At 32.9% G+C, this 20937-nt stretch overlaps 1 protein-coding gene across 1 annotated transcript in view; it reads left to right on the top strand.

Annotated features, from left to right (window-relative positions):
• pea (ATP-dependent RNA helicase pea) overlaps window positions 1-20937 on the top strand; it is a 159788-nt gene that overhangs the window by 67938 nt on the left and 70913 nt on the right. The window contains exons 11-13 of the mRNA XM_085820150.1: window positions 10938-11038; window positions 16748-16895; window positions 18635-18816. Of these exons, the coding sequence (XP_085676276.1) occupies window positions 10938-11038; window positions 16748-16895; window positions 18635-18816 (431 nt within the window). The remainder of the gene's footprint in view (window positions 1-10937; window positions 11039-16747; window positions 16896-18634; window positions 18817-20937) is intronic.

Genomic DNA, 20937 nt, shown 5'->3' with positions numbered 1-20937 from the left:
TGTTTTTACGATTTTACCATCGTAATCCATTTTTTCCGATTTTTTTCCTTTTTCAAGTGTTTTTAGTGATTTTTGTCGAAATTTTAGAATTTTTCGCCAATTGCATCGTGTTTTACCGCCAACTACCGACTACTTCAAATCCAGTAACCTGCAGTTTCTCCCAACTCGCCGCTTAACCAGCCAATCCAATGCGCTGAACTTGTTTCTCCCACTCTTTTCTTTGTGGGCACCAGATTATTTTTTTAGCGTGCATTGTCGCATTCTGCTTTTTTTTTTTTTTTTTTTTTTTTTTTTTTTTGCACGTGCTACGAATTTTCTTAATACGTCGTTAAAAAAAACCGTATTCTCAATATTTTCGGCCTGCCTACAAAGCCGAATTTCCAACAATTAAAGAATCCTTCAAAGGAAATAACTATGCATTTTGCAGCATGTGCGTGTGTGACTTCATAATAAGTCACGGTGGAAGAAGCGACATTGTGAAGCATGTTAAGTCTAAAAAGCATAAAGTTCATGCTTCGGCTTCGACAACGTCAAAGAAAGTGGATGACTTTTTTTTCAAATTCGGCTATGAATTCGGATGCCGATGTCATTTTGGCAGAGTGTTTGTTTACTGCATTCCTCATCGAACACAACGTGCCGCTAAGCACTGCCGATCACGCCGGTCAACTTTTCAGACTGATGTTTCCCCGACTCCAAGATTGCTCAGAAATATGCTTGTGCTCGCACGAAAACATCTTCTATTGTGAACGAAATTGCTTGCGATGCACAAAGTAAAACGATAGCTGCACTCCAGAATTCAGCATTTTCAGTGTCAATCGATGGCAGCAACGAGAGCGATTGGAAGCTTTACCCCATCGTTGTCACATATTTCTGTGATGTTTCTAATGAAATGAAAACTCATCTTTTGCGTCTTCCATTGTTAAATGGAGACACTACGGGGGAAAATATTGCCTCCTTGGTAATTAATGAGTTGAAACAACTTAACATCTCAATATCAAACTGCATTTCATTTGGTGCAGATAATGCTCATGTCATGGTGGGTGACAAAAAGGATGTAGCCTTCTTTCCTCAAAAAAGAACAAAATGAATTAATTGTTATTGGATGCCCATGCCACTTAATTAATTTGGCAGCAGAAAAAGCTGCAGCTGCTTTACCATTAAATATTGACCAGCTTCTGATTGATGTGTTTTCTATCTGGAAAAAAGTGTAAAAAGGAAAGAAAACCTAAAGAATTTCCAAGAACTGTGCTCTGGTGAAACGAGAAAAATTCTGAAACATGTATGCATGAGATGGTTATCCTTAGGCAGAGCGCTAGGAAGGTTTATTGAACAGTGGGATACATTGCTAAAATATTTCCACGAAGAGACCAAAACAAAACCACAGATCCCATCAAATTTGTCGGCATATAAGATTACGAAAACCAACTTTGCTGTCCTCGTTGGTACCTTAAAAAGAATAAAAAGAGCTGATGGAACACCAAAATATGATAGACTAGCAAGAGTTTTATGTGCTATTCTCGTAATTCCACACAGTAATGCTGAGTGCGAGAGAGTTCAGTGTTGTGAAGAAAAACAAAACTACATTTCGTTCTATTAGGAAACTAATTGTTATGAGAGGAAATTTTCCAAAGAATTTTTGGCTAAAGCCAAAAAATGCACTCTAAATTCATTGCAATAATTTTTTTGTGTAACATTAAGTTCTTGTTTTATGTTTCCTAATAAATTTTTTAGTTACTACTTAATTGAAATTTACTAATGTAAGTACAATTTTCTTTTTGCTATTTGTATAAATGCGTTTTGGCCATTCTAAGACGTCTTGTCGTGGCAGCCTCACATGAGCCCGATGCTCACAGATTGGCCACGATTCTGATAATTGTACCGCTGCGCCTCTGTGTATAAATTGCAAGGGTGACCACCCAGCATTTTCTCGCTTGTGCCCAAAATGGAAATCGGAAAAAGAAATCCAAACTACAAAAGTTACTAGGAACATCTCTTACGCCGAAACCAGAAGATTAGTCCAGAGGACACAGCTTCGACCAAATACGTCATACGCCAGTGCTGTTAAATCATTTCGTACAGTTGCCACCCAAACATCAATAGGCACATGGACCCTACCAAATAAAACCCAACCGTCTACATCCAACAAGAAAAAAGAAAATGCAACCCATATAGTACAAAAAAAAAAAAAAAAAAAAGAAAAAAGAAAAAAGAAACTATTATTCAAAGTAAGCCCAACACTCCAACACAAAAAATATCAAATAAAAATATAAATCACAGCAATAGCTCTCTTGATGAGATGATTTCTGAATCTGCGGATTCAGACTTTATGGAAGTAGAAGAGGGTCTAGTAAAGATACAAATTGCCGAGGAAGACAGATTGAGCAGATGATCGAAGATTATAGAATTTGTCTGCTAAATAATGGGTAGGATATGTACTTCCATGAACCTTCAAGGACATTCCACGCTCTCGACCTTGCCATCTGTTCACCATCTCTGTTGCCATTTTTCACTTTTAGTGTCGGAAATGACCTGTACAATGGCGATCATTATCCCATTTTTGTGTCTCTTGCACGAAGAGGAGCAAACCCCGTGTCGAGAGTCCCTCGGTTTATTCTGGACAGGGCAGACTGGAAACTCTTCTCTTCCGCTGCAGAGCTGACAGAGGAAATGGTAGAAGACGTGCATATCGATGACGCTGTTGAAGCTGTTATTAATACTATTATTCAGGCAGCTATGCTTTTGATTCCTAGAACATCAGGAAAAATACTAAAACATTCGAAACCGTGGTGGAATCGCGTCTGTCATGAAGCACTGAAAAAACAGAAAAAAGCATGGGGTATTTTTCGTAGATATCCTACCCTGCGAAATCTCGTAGCCTTTAAAAGAGCCAAAGCAAATGCACGAAAAGTAAGAAGGCAGAGCCAGAGGGATTCCTGAATTTCATATGTGTCATCTATAACATCCTCTACGCCTAGTAAGCGAGTTTGGGAAAGAGTTCGAAAAGCATGCGGAATATATAAAGACCACTCACTTTCCTTTCTGGAAAAAGATGGCCGAGTGATTAGCTCCATAGAAGAAATTGCAAATACTATTGGTGAGACATTTGCTGCCGTTTCTTCCAGCAGAAACTATTCACCTGCATTTCTCTCTATCAAGCAGCACTCTGAAATAAATCCAATCGCATTCAACTCTACCAAATCTGAGCCTTTCAATAGAGCATTTACTATGCTGGAATTAAAGAGAGCTTTATTGCAGACACATAGGTCTTCTCCGGGTTTTGATGGCATAAATTACGAAATCGTAAAACATCTGTCTTATAAGTCACTGAATGCCCTTCTCACTCTTTATAATAGAGTGTGAAGTAGCATATTTTCCCCAGTGCATGGAGGAGAGCTATTGTAATTCCTATTGCTAAGCCAGGGAAAGACCCAAGAAATCCCTCCAACTATCGGCCAATTGCCCTTACCAGTTGTGTATGCAAACTGTTTGAAAAGATGGTAAACAGCCGCCTAGTCTACTTCTTGGAAAAGAATAATATTATTTCGCCTTATCAAAGCAGTTTTCGAAAGGGGAGAACAACTGTAGATAACACAGCTCCTCTTAGAGACATCCATTCGAAAAGCTTTTGTAAGAAGAAGCCACCTTGTCTTGGTCTTCTTCGACATTGAGAAAGCTTATGATAAGGCATGGAGATACGGTATACTTTGCGATCTTCATGAGAGTGGCTTGCGCAGCAACCTACCAATTTTCATTCAGAATTTCTTGAACACTAGAACTTTTCAAGTAAGAATTGGCTCTGTTTTTTCGGATGTTTTTCAACAGGAAGAGGGTGTGCCTCAAGGCTGTGTGCTTAGTGTAACCCTGTTTAGTTTAAAAATAAACTCTGTACTAAGAGAACTTCCTTCCACCATCTTGGGATCTCTATATGTTGATGATCTGCAGATTAGCTGTCGAGGGGCAGACATGAGATATGTCGAGAGGCAAATGCAGATGGCTCTGTATAAAATCCAGGAATGGTCAGACAAACAGGGATTTACTTTTTCCAAACAAAAAACTTTGTGCGTGCACTTTTGTAGAAAGCGAGGTCTCCATCCTGAGCCTGAATTATACCTCAATGGGTCTGTGATTCCAGTTGCGCCCGAAGTAAAATTTTTAGGAGTGACGTTCGACCAGAAATTGACTTTCCTTTCTCATGTTTTAAACCTGAGAAAGAAGTGTCTAAAAATTCTAAATATTTTAAAAGTGTTGGCGAATACCTCCTGGGGTGCAGAGCGTTGCTCTATGCTTCGCATTTACAGAGCGCTTATCCGCTCTAGACTGGACTATGGCTCAGTTGTTTATGGATCCGCCCGGTCATCAGTATTGTTAAAACTGGATCCTGTTCACCATCAAGCTCTGCAGATTTGTTCATGAGCTTTCAGGACTTCTCCTGTCCAGAGCCTGTATGTAGACTCTAACGAACCGTCACTTTATCTGAGGCGTGAGCAATTGTCCCTTTTGCAATATTTTAATATCCTATTGCAACCTGAACATCCTAATAAGCTGGGCTTACTTGATAATGCGTGTAACACATTATTTGAAACACATCCATCCTGTGTTCCTACTTTTCCTTTAAGAGTTCGCCCTGTCCTTGAGGAACTTTCCCTCTCTGATATGCATCCCCAAGCAGTACAGAATTTTGAAATTCCACCTTGGGAAAATTCACGGATTCAGCTTCTTGATGTTAAAACATCACGTGAAGGCAAGCACCAACGAGATCTTTTACAGACAACTCTTCGCTGAGCACAGGCACTAATATAGCAGTTATCATCCGATATACACAGATGGATCAAAGTAAAATGATCATGTCGGGATGGCATTTGTATTCGAAGATTACATAGAGGGCAGATGCCTGCACCATGCTTTCTCAGTTCTGACATCTGAACTAACTGCAATATATTATGGTCTTCTGTACATCTCAAAACTCTGCCACAAAAAATTCATAGTTTATACAGACTCGTATAGTGCTCTTAAAACTTTGGAAGCTTTTCCCAACACTCAAAATCCTGTTGTAGTGGATGTTCTGAAAATTTGTATAAACTTAAAGATTCGAGGATATGAAATCCTGTATTGTTGGGTTCCCGGGCACACGGAATAAAGGGAAACAAACTTGCAGACATCGTGGCAAAATCTGCTGTTGAACTGTCCAGTCGCCTTATCCCTTTTAGAGACATCTGCTGTGTCATCAAGAAAAAGATCAAAAAAAAAAAAAAAAAAAAAAAAAAAAAAAAAAAAAAAATGGCAGCAAATTTGAGACGTTCAGCTTAACAACAAGTTGAGAAATGTAAAGCCCAGAATCGAGCATTGAGATTTTGCTGGAAATCGTAAGGAGGAAGTTCTTTTAACTCGCCTCAGAATTGGTCACACTAGAGTGACATATAACTATCTTTTAAAAGCTGAGAATGAGCCTGTTTGTTTAAATTGTAATGTTTGTTTATCTATCCGTCATATTTTAATTGAGTGTCCATATTTTAATAGTCTTCGTCAGAAACATTTTAATAGCTGTGACTTGCCTCTCGACCGTTTAATCGGAAGAGAGGTCAATTGTAATTTATTTTATTACTTAAAAGAGACTGGCTTTTATTACCTAATGTAATTCGTTTTGACGATTGTGTCTTGGATTTTAATGTCTGCTTTTACCTTGTTTTTATATGACTGCATCCTCTGGATTTGTTACATTTGTCCACTTGTTTTTATTTATTGTATTTTAATTTCATAATTTTTGATCATCTCACCTTGTGTTTGGCTCGTCATAATCACCTTTGGTTTTGCGCCAAAAACCCCACTTACTCACTCACTCTATTTGTATAAATTGTTATTTTTTTAATATCAAACCATGATATTAATTCTTCGTGTTCTTCTAAATTTTGGAGAAATCTTCTGAATTTTTATCTTTAGAGTTTGGCAGGTATGATGATAATGCTCCTGCTCACCGATCCCTACTTGCCAATGACTTTCCTGCAAAAATGAAAACAACTGTTTTGCCTCATCCTCCTTGCTCACCGGATCTCACACTCTGCAATTTCTTCTTAAATCCTGAACTGACAAAATGCTTATGGGATCGTCGATTTCAGTCTTCAGATGAAGTTAAATGTACATCGCAGGCTGAATTAAAGAACATAGCCAAAAATGAATTCCAAACATGCTTCAATGAACTTTACAGGTGCAGGCAAAATTTTGTTGTTGCACAATGGTCTTATTTCGAAGGAGGATGTGTTTCTGCGATTTAATTCATAATATTTTTTATGTTATAGACTCAGTCCAAGAACTTTTGAATCCTAGCTTATGTAATGTTATTAATAACAAAAAAGAATTATTTATCACTTTAAGGAGCATGCAGTTCTGGCACTTGAAAAGAAATTTATTGAGTTTCCTCTGCTTATATCACAATAGATACAAAAATATATGCTTAAAATTATCTTTATGTTAAAATAATGAATAACACAAAAAAATTATCCTAATTAGGGTATGACTTTTCCTAAGTGTGCCAGTCTGATAAACTGTGAGCTAATGAATGTAACTGACTTAACAATTCAGCTTTTCTTCTGAGACAATTTCATGCTTAGAAAGATTTTTTTATTTATTTATTTAAGAAGATATTACTGAATCCTGTTGTATCTGTTTCATGGTAGGCCAGTAGACCCAAAATTGGTAAAATAAAATAAAGAAATAACCAGATATAAAATAGGTTTTTTTATGTATAGAAGATAATAAAAGGTTTTGTAATAGAATATTTCAGTTGCAATAAACAAGAACTGTGCAGAATGAAACAGCATCAATAGCATATAAGCAGTTCCCAGACTTAGTTTCTAGCATAGAAGTGCCTGTTTATTTAAAAAGGAATTCAGCTCCATTTCTAAAGAAACAGAAACAAGGAGAAAAGTATGTGAGGAATAAAAAAACCGTAATGCATCTGGCTAGTATGACTTTATTATTATGACTCCATAGAGCAAAGAGGTCTTTTATAGAGCAATAGCAGAGTTCTTTTACATTTGTAATATTTCATTCTTTGTCAGAGTGAATCTGTCCATTTTATAACCTTCAGGTTACTACGGCCAGGTTACACATCCTCCGAGAGGAAAATAATTGACTTCTTAGACTATATATAATTAATAATTATTGGATAGATAACTCATTCAGTGAAGTTTAAATCAAAGATTGAAAAGTAAGTTACTTGTAAAAATGTTACAGTGATTCAAGGTTGAATTAACATCCATAATGACTTGTTTATTAATCATATACATATTGGTGCACTCGGTCATTATTTATATTCATGGTACTACTGAATGCATTTTCTTTAGTTCTGTATATAATATATCTGTAGGAAAGATTACAAGTTACTGTGTGTAAATTATCAATGAAGCAAGAGAAGTAGAAAAGGAATTTTAAGTGTGAAAGGAAACATCTTGTAACACAAAATAAATGTAAAATGCATCAATGAGAAAGACAGTTCAGAAATGTTATTATAGCTTATGGTTGTTCTGTTCATTATCTTAACCTTCTTAACAAGATATTGTACCAGCATGTATTATGAAATGCAGTGGTAAATTAGAAATATTTTGGATATCGTAAGGGGGGGTCCACCAAATTTACGTTTACTTGACAGAAGTTTTTAAATGAAAGCATTCTGTTAAGGACTCATTTGAGGTTTGAAGTAACCAAATTTAATCTTGCCATTTATCATCAATCAAATCATACAGTGCATTCCATTTTGCCAGGTTTTTTCCAAATATGAAATTAAGCAATATTTCACCAAAAGAAAGAATATAAGTAAAAAAAACTGAAAATTTAATAAATTTTGAACATTTTCTAACCTGAAGCTAAAGCTAAACAAGAGTGTGCCAATTTGTATGCTAAATTTTTGATGCAGTAAGCACTTGTACTTCTTTATTTGTTTAGCCCATAACAGAAGAAAGTCTTGGGTGAAAAACAGTTATGTAGATAAGGAATAATAAGGCATGTTTTTCTTTTCTGGCTAACTTTGCTGTTTGCATTGTATCATTTCTTTGAATCAGTATATTTTATTATTCACAAAATTAAAAATATGTAACTCTTTCTAAGATGATAGATTTTCTCTTTCTGATTTTCTAGATTTCTTCTGTGAAAGTGGTCATGTTTTGGAAGTGATGACAATATCATTGCTTATTAATATTTTCAGAAATGTTAGCCACTTTCACAGAAGATTGCTTTGAGTGGGTTAAAGAATATGAAAAGAATAGGGAATAACTACCAATGACAAAATTGTTCGGTGTGAATTTTGTGACGCGAGATATAAGTTCACTGGATAAAAATAACAAGATTGGCTAGCCACATGTGTAGTGTGAGGCATATTTCCAACATAAAAATTATCTATTCTCCTCATATGGATGCCAGGGATTTATTTCTGAATAAATTAAGAAAAATTCAAGGTAAATTCAGCTTACTTTATATTGATTTAAAATCTACATTTATTCAATCTGGGATACATTTCTATAAATTATAATCTCATGCCATGAAAGCATTCATAGAAAAGGACATCAGAAAGTCTATTCCAAACGAATTACGTTGCACCTCACGTAGAAAGTCTCTTGCTAATTGAAGATCCTCCATTAAATCTTATTCTTGACAATATTTCGGATTTTAAAAAATATATTTTATATATTTATTGCCTTGTTGACTATAGATGCTGTAAAATCCAAATCTGCTAAAAATTGGGAGGGGGGTTGCTTAAAAAAATCTCTCTGGAAAGTATCAACAGCACTACTATAGTGTATTCCTTAAATGATGAGGTGTGCATTTTGGGGGCAAGTATTACTAAATAGGTCATCTATGTCTTCTTGTTAAAGATGGATCTTAATGCTCAGAATACCTTAAACAAGATGCATTATTTGACATCCATCATCCATGTATTTTAGCTTGTGTGTGAATTTCTGCAGCTGAAATGTTTAAAGCTAATAAATTTGTTATTGAAGTGAAATGTGTTCTATTTAGCATAGATATTACTCAACTGTCACTCTATCTATATATCCATTTTTAACAAAATGAAAAAAAGGGGTTAATGCACCAGTATTTTGCTGAAGTGATTTGATGTAAGCGATTATTTGAATTAATTTGATAATTCAGAATTAGGAGCAGTGGGAAATTTTAGATAGCAGAGTGAAAATAAAGGAACATGTAAAGTTTTGGGGGGCTTTATTTTAAAATTTTCATAGAATGCATTGGGGAATTAGAAACAATCATTCTTCAAAAGAAGTCCTATGTATTTGTTATCACAATATAGAATATAATGTCGTTGGAGCTATGGATAGCAAGCTTGAACATAGTGAGCTGGCAAAAACCCAGACATTATAACAGTTGCTAATCCCATACAAATAAATGATTAGGAAAATAGCATTAAAGTACCAAGTATTGCTTTTTCTCTCAGTAGAAATGCATGTTTTCTCTAAAGAGAAAAAGAGAGCTTTCATTTGTTCGTACTGAATTGCTAAATGGAATTAATTTCAGTTCTTCATTTCATGATTAACCATCTGATTAATATGCCTTTTTGAATCTGTTCATGAATACCAGAATTTGAACTGTATTTATTAGCTAAATTTGCTTAATTACTTATTTTAATCTCTTCTATTCATTAAGATAATATTTACATCATTAAAGAAAGTTAAAAAACAAAATATTTTAAATTATTTTTATATAACTAATGATAAAAAAATCTCATGACTGGGTAAAGACGGTCTTATCATTCAGAGGGTTAAGTAAAATAGAATGCATTTAATTCCATGAATTTAAACATATAAGAAATAAATTGTAAATTGCCATTAAACGATTTAAACGAGTCATGCAAGGTTTTATATCCACCAGAAAGCAAAATTTTGCTGCTTTTTCACCCATCAAATTGAAAATTCTTTTCAACTGAAACATCCAGTCTGTGTTCATTGTGGATGCAAATGGCTTAAGGAATATTCAAATTCTGTGAAGTCACAAATACCCAACAAAATGAGATAAACACTTGTGGTGATAGATTACTTTGAATTATTAATAAATCACCCATGCTTACTTGCAAATACTTAAAAATTTTGATGTTGATATAGATCAGTTTCAAAATTCTGACATCAAAGGAGTGGTTTGAAGTAAAAGGAGCAAAGCACTTGTTATAACTCTTTAGTACTGTTGCACTAGATAAGATACTGAGATGACTGTTCTGATTTGGTTAATATTAACAGCTAAAACAGTTTAGCGATGATGCTGATGATTTTGATTTATATGAACAGTTTAACAATTATCTTTTGGAAATTGATTAGAAGCAGATTCAAATAACTCATCTGCTTCAATAAGAAAGCATGGGATATAAAATTGTCATTTAAGCAGACTGACATTATCTCATGTCATAAACCTACATATTTGTATCTTACAACATAACTTTTTGAGCAAAATCAGCTCTTTTTCTTCACCAATTTCTTCAATAAAGGCTCATAAAATATATCAGCTATGTTTTGGGTTTTGGGATCAATGTAAATATCATGACTGAAGTTGTTTTAGTTTAAATTAAATTTCACTATATTATGTACACTTTAAATAAAATTTTAATCGTATTATGAATTCTGCTGGTCATTACCGCTTTAATGATAGAAAGTAGTTTGCACTGTATTGATTTATTTTGTTATACCCAATGGTTTTAATGACTTTAATTTTGTTACTATTAATGCTATCATCTAGCTTTACTTATAGCCAGAGCTGGCAGAAAATTGCCAGGCTATGTTGACAGTAGTCTGTCAATATTAATGTTTGGGAAGCAAAATATTATGCTTGGATTTTTAGCAGCTAGGTGTATTACACTTATAAATTCTGAAAATATCAGCTTTGTAATATATTGTTTATTATTCTTTTTGTATGTATTAATATGTAATATTTTAATGATTTAGATGAAGACATTGAAATAGAACTCGTAGAGGATGAGCCACCATTCTTATCAGGTCATGGTCGTGCCAATATGCAAGACCTCAGTCCTGTAAGAATAATGAAGGTGAGTAAAATTGTTAAAATTAGTTTTTAAATTTAGTTATAAATATTACTGCTGTAGATGAATTATCAAAGTTTGGTTAATCCCCAAAACATGCAAAGTAGCATGTGTGCATTGTAACAATAACATAACAATAGTGGCGCTTCCTTCTGTTCATAAGAAGGAATTGCTCACACAATTCACATTGCTCTTCCGCCGTTTGATCATTTAAGACAAAGATTTTAAATGGTAATTCCTGTGAAAGGTATAAGTAGATAAGATCCCGTACTGACACCAAATATATAGTATCAGGAAAAGATCCCATCCCTAAATTCAGGATGTCAGTTGTATCGTTAAAACTTCCCAATTGGATGAAGAGCCAATTCAATCTCCACCAAACACAAACTCTTGACCAAACAAAGGTGTGATGGCGAGTCTTAAAAATAAATAAATAAATAAATAAGGAGGGCAGAGGTAATTTCTCAAGCCACATGGCTAGGTGGTGTATAAGGATTTGATAACTGTTTCCAAATTATATTCCAAAACACAGCTATGAGAGGGAGATCCCTGCATAGTTTCTTCTACAAAAAAAAAAAAAAAAAAAAAAACTCACTGTGCGCCTCAATGCTTGTATCTTGCGTTTTCAAATTCACCTTACCTGTAGGTGTTTAGTATACATCAGGAACCCTGTTATGCCAGAGAGCCCCTTGAATAGAAGGGCCTGATTAAAGCTGATGTAGGGAAACCCAAGGAATTTGATCATCATTCAGCGACATTGGTAGCCAACGAGTTGAGATTTTTCCGAAGCTGAACTGCTATCTGATGACTGATTGGATACTTCCGTAGCTGACATCAAATTCTTCCGAAATTTGAACACCGTGCAATGTAGATTCCATTCGATAAGTGCAGTACACAAACGTGTGCAGTGTTTTCATTAGTTGCACTGGTATAAGGACAGCATTGATGACCTTGATTCACAACACTTTCACGGACGTGCTTGAATCCATTGCACCAAACCCTCCTTCTTGACACTGAAAGGTAATACTAATTCAGAAGACAAACAACAAAAATCAGCGTTATATTTACAAAATTTCCACAGGACTAGTTTCGATGGTTTTACCTAACCACCATCTTCAGCTGCAAAACCGCAAATGAACAAGATAGGAAATAATGATTAGATAAGATAAGAAAGCCTGGACAAGAATAAGCAAGTGGTGCCATCTGTTGGTAAAACCAGAACTAAAACATAATTTCTTTAAAGGCCGAAGGCAAATTTGGATTGGAATTAGGATCGTTAACTAGAACAGAAAGATTTTTATGAATGTGAAATGCCTCTAGAAAGTTTAGTTCTCCAATGGAAGATGTTTTTTGAATAATTTTGGCAGCAGAAAAACTGAAAGTGTGGTTTTCGGACCAACAATGTTGCGCAACAGAAGACTTCTGTGTTTCCTTTTTTCTAACATATGCCTCATGTTCCTTGACGCGAAATTTTAAGGCTCTCTTAGTTTGGCCAATGTAAATTAAACCACACTGGCAAGGAATCCTATAAATACCCCAGGAATTCATATCCGGAATGGGGTCCTTGAGTATGGAACTCGGAATTTTATTGATGGGAGAATAAACAACCCGAAAGTTAAATTTCTGCAAAATATGTGCAACTTTATAGCTAATTGATGGAAAGAAGGGAATGACAACAGAATTTTTATAATCTCCTAAAACAAGAGTGTGCCTTTTAGTGTGTTGAGATGAGAATTTTTTAACTGCTTGTTTAATAATGTTGGGTGAAAAGCCCCTGTCAATAGCTATTGCTTTTAAATAATTTAGTTCTTTATCAAGGGCTAGTTTGGAGGAGCAAACTTGAAGAGCACAGAAAACATAGGAATAAAATGAAGCTAACTTTTGTTTAGTCGGATGACATGATTTAAAGTGTGGTGGAAGGCAAACCGATGAAGGTTTACGGTAAACTGTAGTACTGAAGTTGCATGTGTTACGTGTGACCAGAATGTCGAGAAACGGAAGAGAATTGCAAGTCTCAAGTTCAAAAGTGAACTGAATAGCAGGATCAATAGAATTCATTGTTGAAAGTACTCTATTTAAATCATCTTTATTACCTTCAAACAGGGTAAAAGTATCGTCTACGTAGCGGAACCATGCCGGGAAGTTTAAAATTTCAAACAATTTTGATTCATAATAATGCATGTAGATATCAGCCAGGATGGGACTGAGGGGGCTTCCCATGGCTAATTCCTCAGTTTGCTTGTAATATTTATTTTGGAAAACAAAATGTGTTTGTTTTAAACAGAGTGAGAGAAATTAGCTCATCAATTTCGATGCAAGAGAAATGAAATTCGCGAAGTCTGGTTTCTAGACATCTTAATGCACCCTCCACCGGGACATTGGTGAATAATGATTTTACATCAAAAGAAACCATGAGTAAATTACTAGGAGAAATGTTTTTAACCTTTTTTACAAACTCTATTGAATTTTTTATGGTGTAAATGTTATTGTCTAATAGAGTTGAAAATCTAGAAACTAAATATTTAGCTAATGAATATGAAGCAGTACCTAAATTTGATACAATAGGGCGGAAAGGAATACCACTTTTATGAATTTTGGGAAGAGCATATAATCTGGCACAATTCGCAACAGATGGGATAAGCGAATGTTTTAAGTTGCTTGAAATGATTTGCGAAGATTTGATCGCAGTTTTTATTTTTGACAAGTCGGAAGGTGGAGGATCTTTAGGGATCGGATTATATGGTCCTTCATTTAAGAGTTTAGTGACACCATCGATGTAAGTGTTCTTATCCATGACGACTATCTGGCCACCTTTGTCGGCCTTTGAAATGATAATATCCGGGTTAGAATGAATTTCGCGCATTGTAGCTCTTTCTCTTGCAGTTAGATTTGGTTTCAAAGGTTTATTATTGAATTTCACATTATGAACGATAAGATGCCTAATCATTTCTTTCTGTGAATCTGAAACTTTACTGAACTTGAAAGCTTTTTCGATAGGAGCCAAAATCTTTGGAATCGAGGGTTTACAGGTTTGTGAGAAGTTAAAATTATATTTTAGAATTCTCTCTTGTTCTTCTGAAAGACTAACATTAGAAATATTAACTATTGGCTTGATGTTTACCATAGGAAGATTTTTTGAACTACTTGAACTGGAAGACTGTAAAAGGAGTTTTTCGAATTTAACTGCAAGGGTGTTTTTATGATGGTTAACTGCATTCTCCGTTCTAGACCAAGACTTTTGTTCAAGGACAGTGAATTTTGGATATGATTTAGCGAGTTCCAGATGAAGCGTATAGAGTTCATGTTCAATTTTGGACAATTGTTGACGTGTATCCCTTATGACGGACCGAAGTAAGGCAAGCTTGCAATTTAACAGAATTCTTGAAACGCGACTTGAAGGTTTTTGATTAGATTTGATTTGAATAAAATTGGGGATAAATTTTTTACATTTACATTTAAGTAAGAAGTCAAGATGATTCAGGAATTTTTGCCGTTTCAGGCGTAATTTAGTGAAACGATTAACGGATGAGGGCATGATAAACAATGCAGAAAATCAAACTAAATTAACTAAGCAATAATAAAGCACACACAAAACAGCAGAAAAATCCCTCAGTGAAATGAATAGAAAACAAAACGTTTGTAAGCAAAATGCATGAAATCATACAAGCAAAGCACGATGTCCAAATATACAAAACATAAACATAACTTGAAAATTGCAAAAAAGTACTTTCCGAAACTCATGCAATCAGAAAATGGTGGCCACACCACGTGCAAAAAAGAAAGCAAAAAGTAAGTCTGTTTGGGGCTTCTATAATTAAGACACAATAACACGCTGAATAAATACTAATTTAGAAGACAAACAACAAAAATCAGCGTTATATTTACAAAATTTCCACAGGACTAGTTTCGATGGTTTTACCGAACCACCATCCTCAGCTGCAAAACCGCAAATGAACAAGATAGGAAAAAATTATTAGATAAGATAAGAAAGCCTGGACAAGAATAAGCAAGTGGCGCCATCTGTTGGTGAAACCAGAACTAAAACATAATTTCTTTAAAGGCCGAAGGCAAATTTGGATTGGAATTAGAATTGTTTACTAGAACAGAAAGATTTTTATGAATGTGAAATGCCTCTAGAAAATCCAGTTCTCCAATGGAAGATCTTTTTTGAATAATTTTGGCAGCAAAAAAATTGAAAGTGAGATTTTCGGACCAACAATGTTGCGCAACAGAAGACTTCTGTGTTTCCTTTTTTCTAACATATGCCTCATGTTCCTTGACGCGAAATTTTAAGGCTCTCTTAGTTTGGCCAATGTAAATTAAACCACACTGGCAAGGAATCGTATAAATACCCCAGGAATTCATATCCAGAATGGGGTCCTTAAGTATGGAACTCGGAATTTTATTGATGGGAGAATAAACAACCCGAAAGTTAAATCTCTGCAAAATATGTGCAACTTTATAGCTAATTGATGGAAAGAAGGGAATGACAACAGAATTTTTGTAATCTCCTAAAACACTTCCCTAAAAACTGAAAGGTAACTTCCCTAAACTAATCATGCAGTCTGTGGTAAACTTTGGCTGGTTTCACATTTTCGCGGACGAGGAACCTTAATAATTATGCGTTGCTCAATAGGGAGGGGCACACTCCTCTCATTCAGTGTAAAGACTACTAACAAAAGCATGAGACTAGCCAGCTGGTATAGTTCTGTTACTGCAGGCAATCCCACCTCATGTCTTCAACTGCCCAAGCACATACAAATACCCACCCAGATGCTCAGCCAGTAAAGGCTTGTTTGTATTTGATTACCCTATGTATTTATTCTTAATACTCATATTTTTAAAGAAATAAAAGTTAGTATCTTTTATGCATTCTAAATAGATGCAGTTCATTAGAATAACAGAAATATTCAATGAAATCTGAAATTCTAAAGTGTAGAGGAAACATATTGAGAAGAAATGGATTACATAAAGAGAAAAAAATTATTCTTCAAATGTATATTGTTAAAACATTAACAAATTGGGGGAGGAAGCAGAGACTAGTGGGGGAACACTGATTTGTTTATTGAAATAAAAAATATATTAAGGGGAAGAAAACTGATGTGAATTAGCTAAATTTACTTGAAAATTTTCAATTTAAAAAATTGCATAAATATTTTGTTTTAAGTTGTTGCTACAAAACATACTAAGTTTTGGAGGAATTTTGTAATTTATTTCTAAATTACATGATAAATTTTAAAAAGTTAATTTTGTTCTTGAATTTTTTATAATTATGTTAAATATTATTGTAGATTATGATTAATAATAATTATCCTACTTACAGATTTATTTTATTCTGAGAATATTATTACAAAAGTTAAGTTTGGGCATAGATAATTGCTTTAGTTTATTCAAATCCCTTTGCAGATAGGTCCTTAATTTTTTATCATGAATGGTCCTTAAAAATGCTTAATTTCATTGTGTAGACATGTTTGTGAACCCTGTATACATTTGTCAAAAATGAGAGAGTAGATTTATTTTCAGTTTAGGATAAGAATTAAATCTCAGTAGTGTTACTTCAGTTTAGGAACAACCTCATTCTTATTTACTTTAAAAGCTTTCTGGGAAGGAACATCTACAAATCCTTATCAGAAGATTTTTATGGAATAGTTATATGAAGTATGACTGTAATAATTCTGTTCTTGTTTTAAAAAGTCTTTTAACTTTCAACCATAGAATCCTGATGGTAGTTTGGCCCAGGCAGCTATGATGCAGTCAGCACTTGCCAAAGAAAGAAGAGAACAAAAGCAGCAACAAAGAGAAGCAGAAATGGATTCCATTCCTGCTGGTCTTAATAAGCATTGGATTGATCCATTGCCAGATGGTAAGTTAGTCTTACAATGCATACAAAAAAATAAATTCATAAGACAGTCAGCTTTCATTTTACCCTGGGATTGAATTCTTAAAATGACATCATAAATCACTGTGCCATATAATGAAGCCGTTATAGAATGTCTCTTACATCTAAAAAATGTAGTTTTTATTCAGTTGCACTTTGCTACTGTAAATTTTATTATTAACATGATTTAATTGTCATTCAAACTAAAGGTTTAGGGGTATTAATTATAACATTTTTGCATTGATAAAACTTCTCTGCTAAGATAATCTTGGCTAAAATTGTTCCAGTGATGAAGAATTTGGTTGAGAGTCATTTGTCATAGAATAAAGAGGTTTATGAATCATCTTAGTTATCAAATGGTGGCTTGATATTTTTCTCAAGGAACAAATTAATAATCCTATCACTTATTATTATATCCTATCAATTATTATTATATCCTATCGTTATAAAAGTTATCAGTAATATTCTGCCTTAGTATAGTACCATAAAAAGTATTCGAAAAATTAAGAGCATTATTCAGTCTGAATTGAAACTTTCTGTATTTGTTGCTTGCCATACATCCATACTGTCCATCAACCATGGGGAGAGGGCATAAAGTTTTATGCATGAAAAAATGTTGATGGCTTGCTGACCATTTTAGCACTAGCACCATAATTTAGGATCTATATTGTGTAAAAGAATTTCCAAAATAAAAGTTTCAAATATATTTATGTATATATCGTTACAAAGATTATTTCATGTCAGAAAATGAAAATAGTAGTGGTAATGTTTCATGGAATGAAAGTGATTAATTCTGTTCTTTTGCAAAGTCTATTGGCAAATGGCAAGAAATAAAATTTAGTTAAGATGCATATGCAAGTCATTTCTTTTTTCACTGTTTGTAGTCTTGAATTGATGCTACATGTTCTTTATGAGAATTTGTGTTATTTTGAGTACTTGATGGCTTTAGGTTTTATTCCTTAAATACTGGTCCTTGATATGTACATTATATTAGAAAGCTTCCCAACCTTTATGAAAATAGCTTAAACTTCTAGGATGGGAGAGGTTGGTAAATATTAAATCTAACTTTTTATTAGTCCATATAGGGCAAACATAAAATTTAATAAAATATTCATTTTATTTAAATAAGAATAAAAATATTCCATTTAAAATAATGAAAGGTGTTGGAGAATGAATTTGCTGACTTATATCTTTAGTCAATCTATATGGAAAATCAATATCAATTAGTCACAATAATCTGCCTTGGTGTAGATTTTAAGTAAAACTCTGTTGATTTTGAAAATGACTGGCATGGGTCCCTGTTCATTTCTATTTTTATTAAAATTGGGATTTATTTAAATGGGCTAAATGAAGTAATTAAATTATTTCTTATATGAGTAAAACAAAATGCATGACTTATTTCTAGTGATCCTAAATTAAAACATTGTTTATTTATTACAGTAAAATAATAAAAAAAATAATGCTACTCAACTTCTTGAAAAGGTACTATATTATGTTTTAAATTATTCAAGTCAATGAAAGGTTTAAAAATATATAAGCATATCTAAGTAATAAATGTATGATAAAGTAATAGTAAGCATATCTAAGTAATAAACAAGTTTGCTCAAATTAAATTTTACTTAGCTCAGAATTAAAATAGGATATCGAGATAATTCTGTTCTAGTTCTATTGTAATTATTATGGCTTATTTTCTTCTTAAAATAAAAAAATCTTAATATTTTTAGCTGAGGGTAGAACTCTGGCAGCAAATATGCGTGGCATTGGACTGTCAACTCAAGATTTACCAGAATGGAAGAAGCATATAAGTGGGGGATCTAAGGCATCTTATGGGAAGAAGACACAAATGACTATTCTTGAGCAGAGACAAAGTCTTCCTATTTATAAACTGAAAGATGATCTCATAAAGGTATTATCAATTATATCACATTGTAACCTAACCTGTATTATATAAAATATGAAAAATATATTTTCAGTTTCTTCATTGTAATCAGAAAGGCTGTCGTCTTTTATAAAACTTTTTTTAACAAGTCCCCATGAAAAGTAAGAGACAAGCAAGCTTTTAAAAAATAGTATGACATATATCTGTATTCCTTATTAAAATAGTATGACATATATCTATATTCCTTATTAAGCATAATCTTAATGTGCCTTGCAAAGCATTAAACAAATATACACATAACTAAAAAAAAAAAAATAATAAGTGCAGTTCAAAATGTCTTCAAATTATTCATCAGGTTTTGTAAATAGCAAAATTTCCCTTTAATCCTATTAGTGGCACGGCTTTTTGAAATCTGTACATGAAGATCTGCACTTAAATTGCTTCTATCAGCTAAATTTGTATTATTACTTATTTTAGTCTTTGTTTTCATAAACTTCCATTCATTAAGATGATATTTGCATTATTAAAAAAATAAAAAGATTTTAAATTATTATCTAATGTATATCAAGTAACAAAAAATCTCATGATTGGGTATAAAAAGTCATGCCACTTATGGATTAACTGAGTACAAAATTTCAAAAATAAGAAAATTGGTTTCCTTTTTAGGGAATTTTGCTCATCATTTCAATTATTATAATAAGAAAAATCTCATTTGGATTTATTTTTTTCTCTTCTTTTTCAGCATCATTCTTGTATAAATCAATATATTTTATGTTAGAAGTAGTGAAATTGAGAGAAAGAAAAAGGCCTTGTATAGCTTGCCCTCCCCCCAAAAAAATGGAACAGTTCTATATCTCTAGTTCTACTGGGCCGATTGATGAAATTTCACTTGCATTTTTCGTTTCTTTAAAGCACGACTTATATACATGCACGACTACATATTAGATTTTATATAGCATTATTCTAACATTGTTATTCTGACCCAAAATCAGACTTTTACTGAAATGACATATCTTTTTTTTTTTTTTTTTTTTTTTTTCCATGTTTCAATTCTACTACTCAAACTATGCCATAGTGCAAGTTTAGGAAAAATCACACAAGTAGGATTTAAAATATTGGCTCTCAAAATTTTAACTCATCAGTGTTAATTGGAATTTGGTATATATTTATAAACATCTCTCTCTCTCTCTCTTTTTTTTAAATTAAACTTCCTTGATTCCTTCTTTCACAATTTAAAACTTACATTCAGTCCAAATAAAATTTGCAGCTATTTTGTGATTTGTTTTTAAAATTTGTATTTTTTAGAAATCTTTATAAAATTTTTACCATCACCTTAAAGTAGATGTATTTTAGGCATACCTGCAAAAAAAGCGGCTTTGAGGTTCGGATTTTAGATCATTCCAGATATTTCATGTCCGTATCTCGGACTTTGTACTGTACTATTAAGATGTAAACATTTAAAATAAAAAGCATATGGATAACTTAGTTTCATTATCTTTAATAATTGAAAAGTTTTCAGCAAATTTTACTAGCTTTTAATTAATTGTGTGATTAAAATTAGTTTTTATAATTATAGTGATGTCCAAACATTTTAAAAAGATAAAATTTGATTTAAATAAATTGCATATTTAGCAGATGGATAGCTGAATATCTAGGTTAAAATCAAGCTATCCATCCATTTGGTATCCAGCTGATTTGATATCCATTGCATCTGTAAAATTTTTTTCTGGGGGGGGGAGGAGAAAGCATTTTGTAATTGATAACAAATCATCTAAAATCTCTTTTCATAATTCGTAATGAAAAATTTTATTTTCTGTTTCTTGAAACTTAAAAAGACAATTTTTTTAAATATTTATTTTTAAATAAATTCTTTTAAACTGTAGCTGATCATAATAAATATTTATAATAAAAAATATTATTATTATAAATAATATTAAATAAATATTTAATCATTTTGTAACCTGAAAGATTTCAATTAAAATTTCATCAGCCATAATTTTAGTGGTAAAGCCGCAATGGAAAAAGCTTTAATGAATTAAGATCAGTAAATTAGTATAAATTTTGCTAAAATAGGTGTATTCTTTTTTCATAGCAATAACATATGTGCTTTCTATGTATTTCTGAATAAAAGAAACTTTATTTTCATAT

Source organism: Stegodyphus dumicola, chromosome 7 (genome assembly GCF_044657685.1).
Source record: "Stegodyphus dumicola isolate Sdum_Otavi_A_Nest chromosome 7, ASM4465768v1".
In the NCBI taxonomy this organism is placed as follows: Eukaryota; Metazoa; Arthropoda; class Arachnida; order Araneae; family Eresidae; genus Stegodyphus; species Stegodyphus dumicola.
The sequence above is the reverse complement of the archived record's forward strand: the minus strand, read 5'-3'. Positions and strand labels throughout refer to the sequence as shown.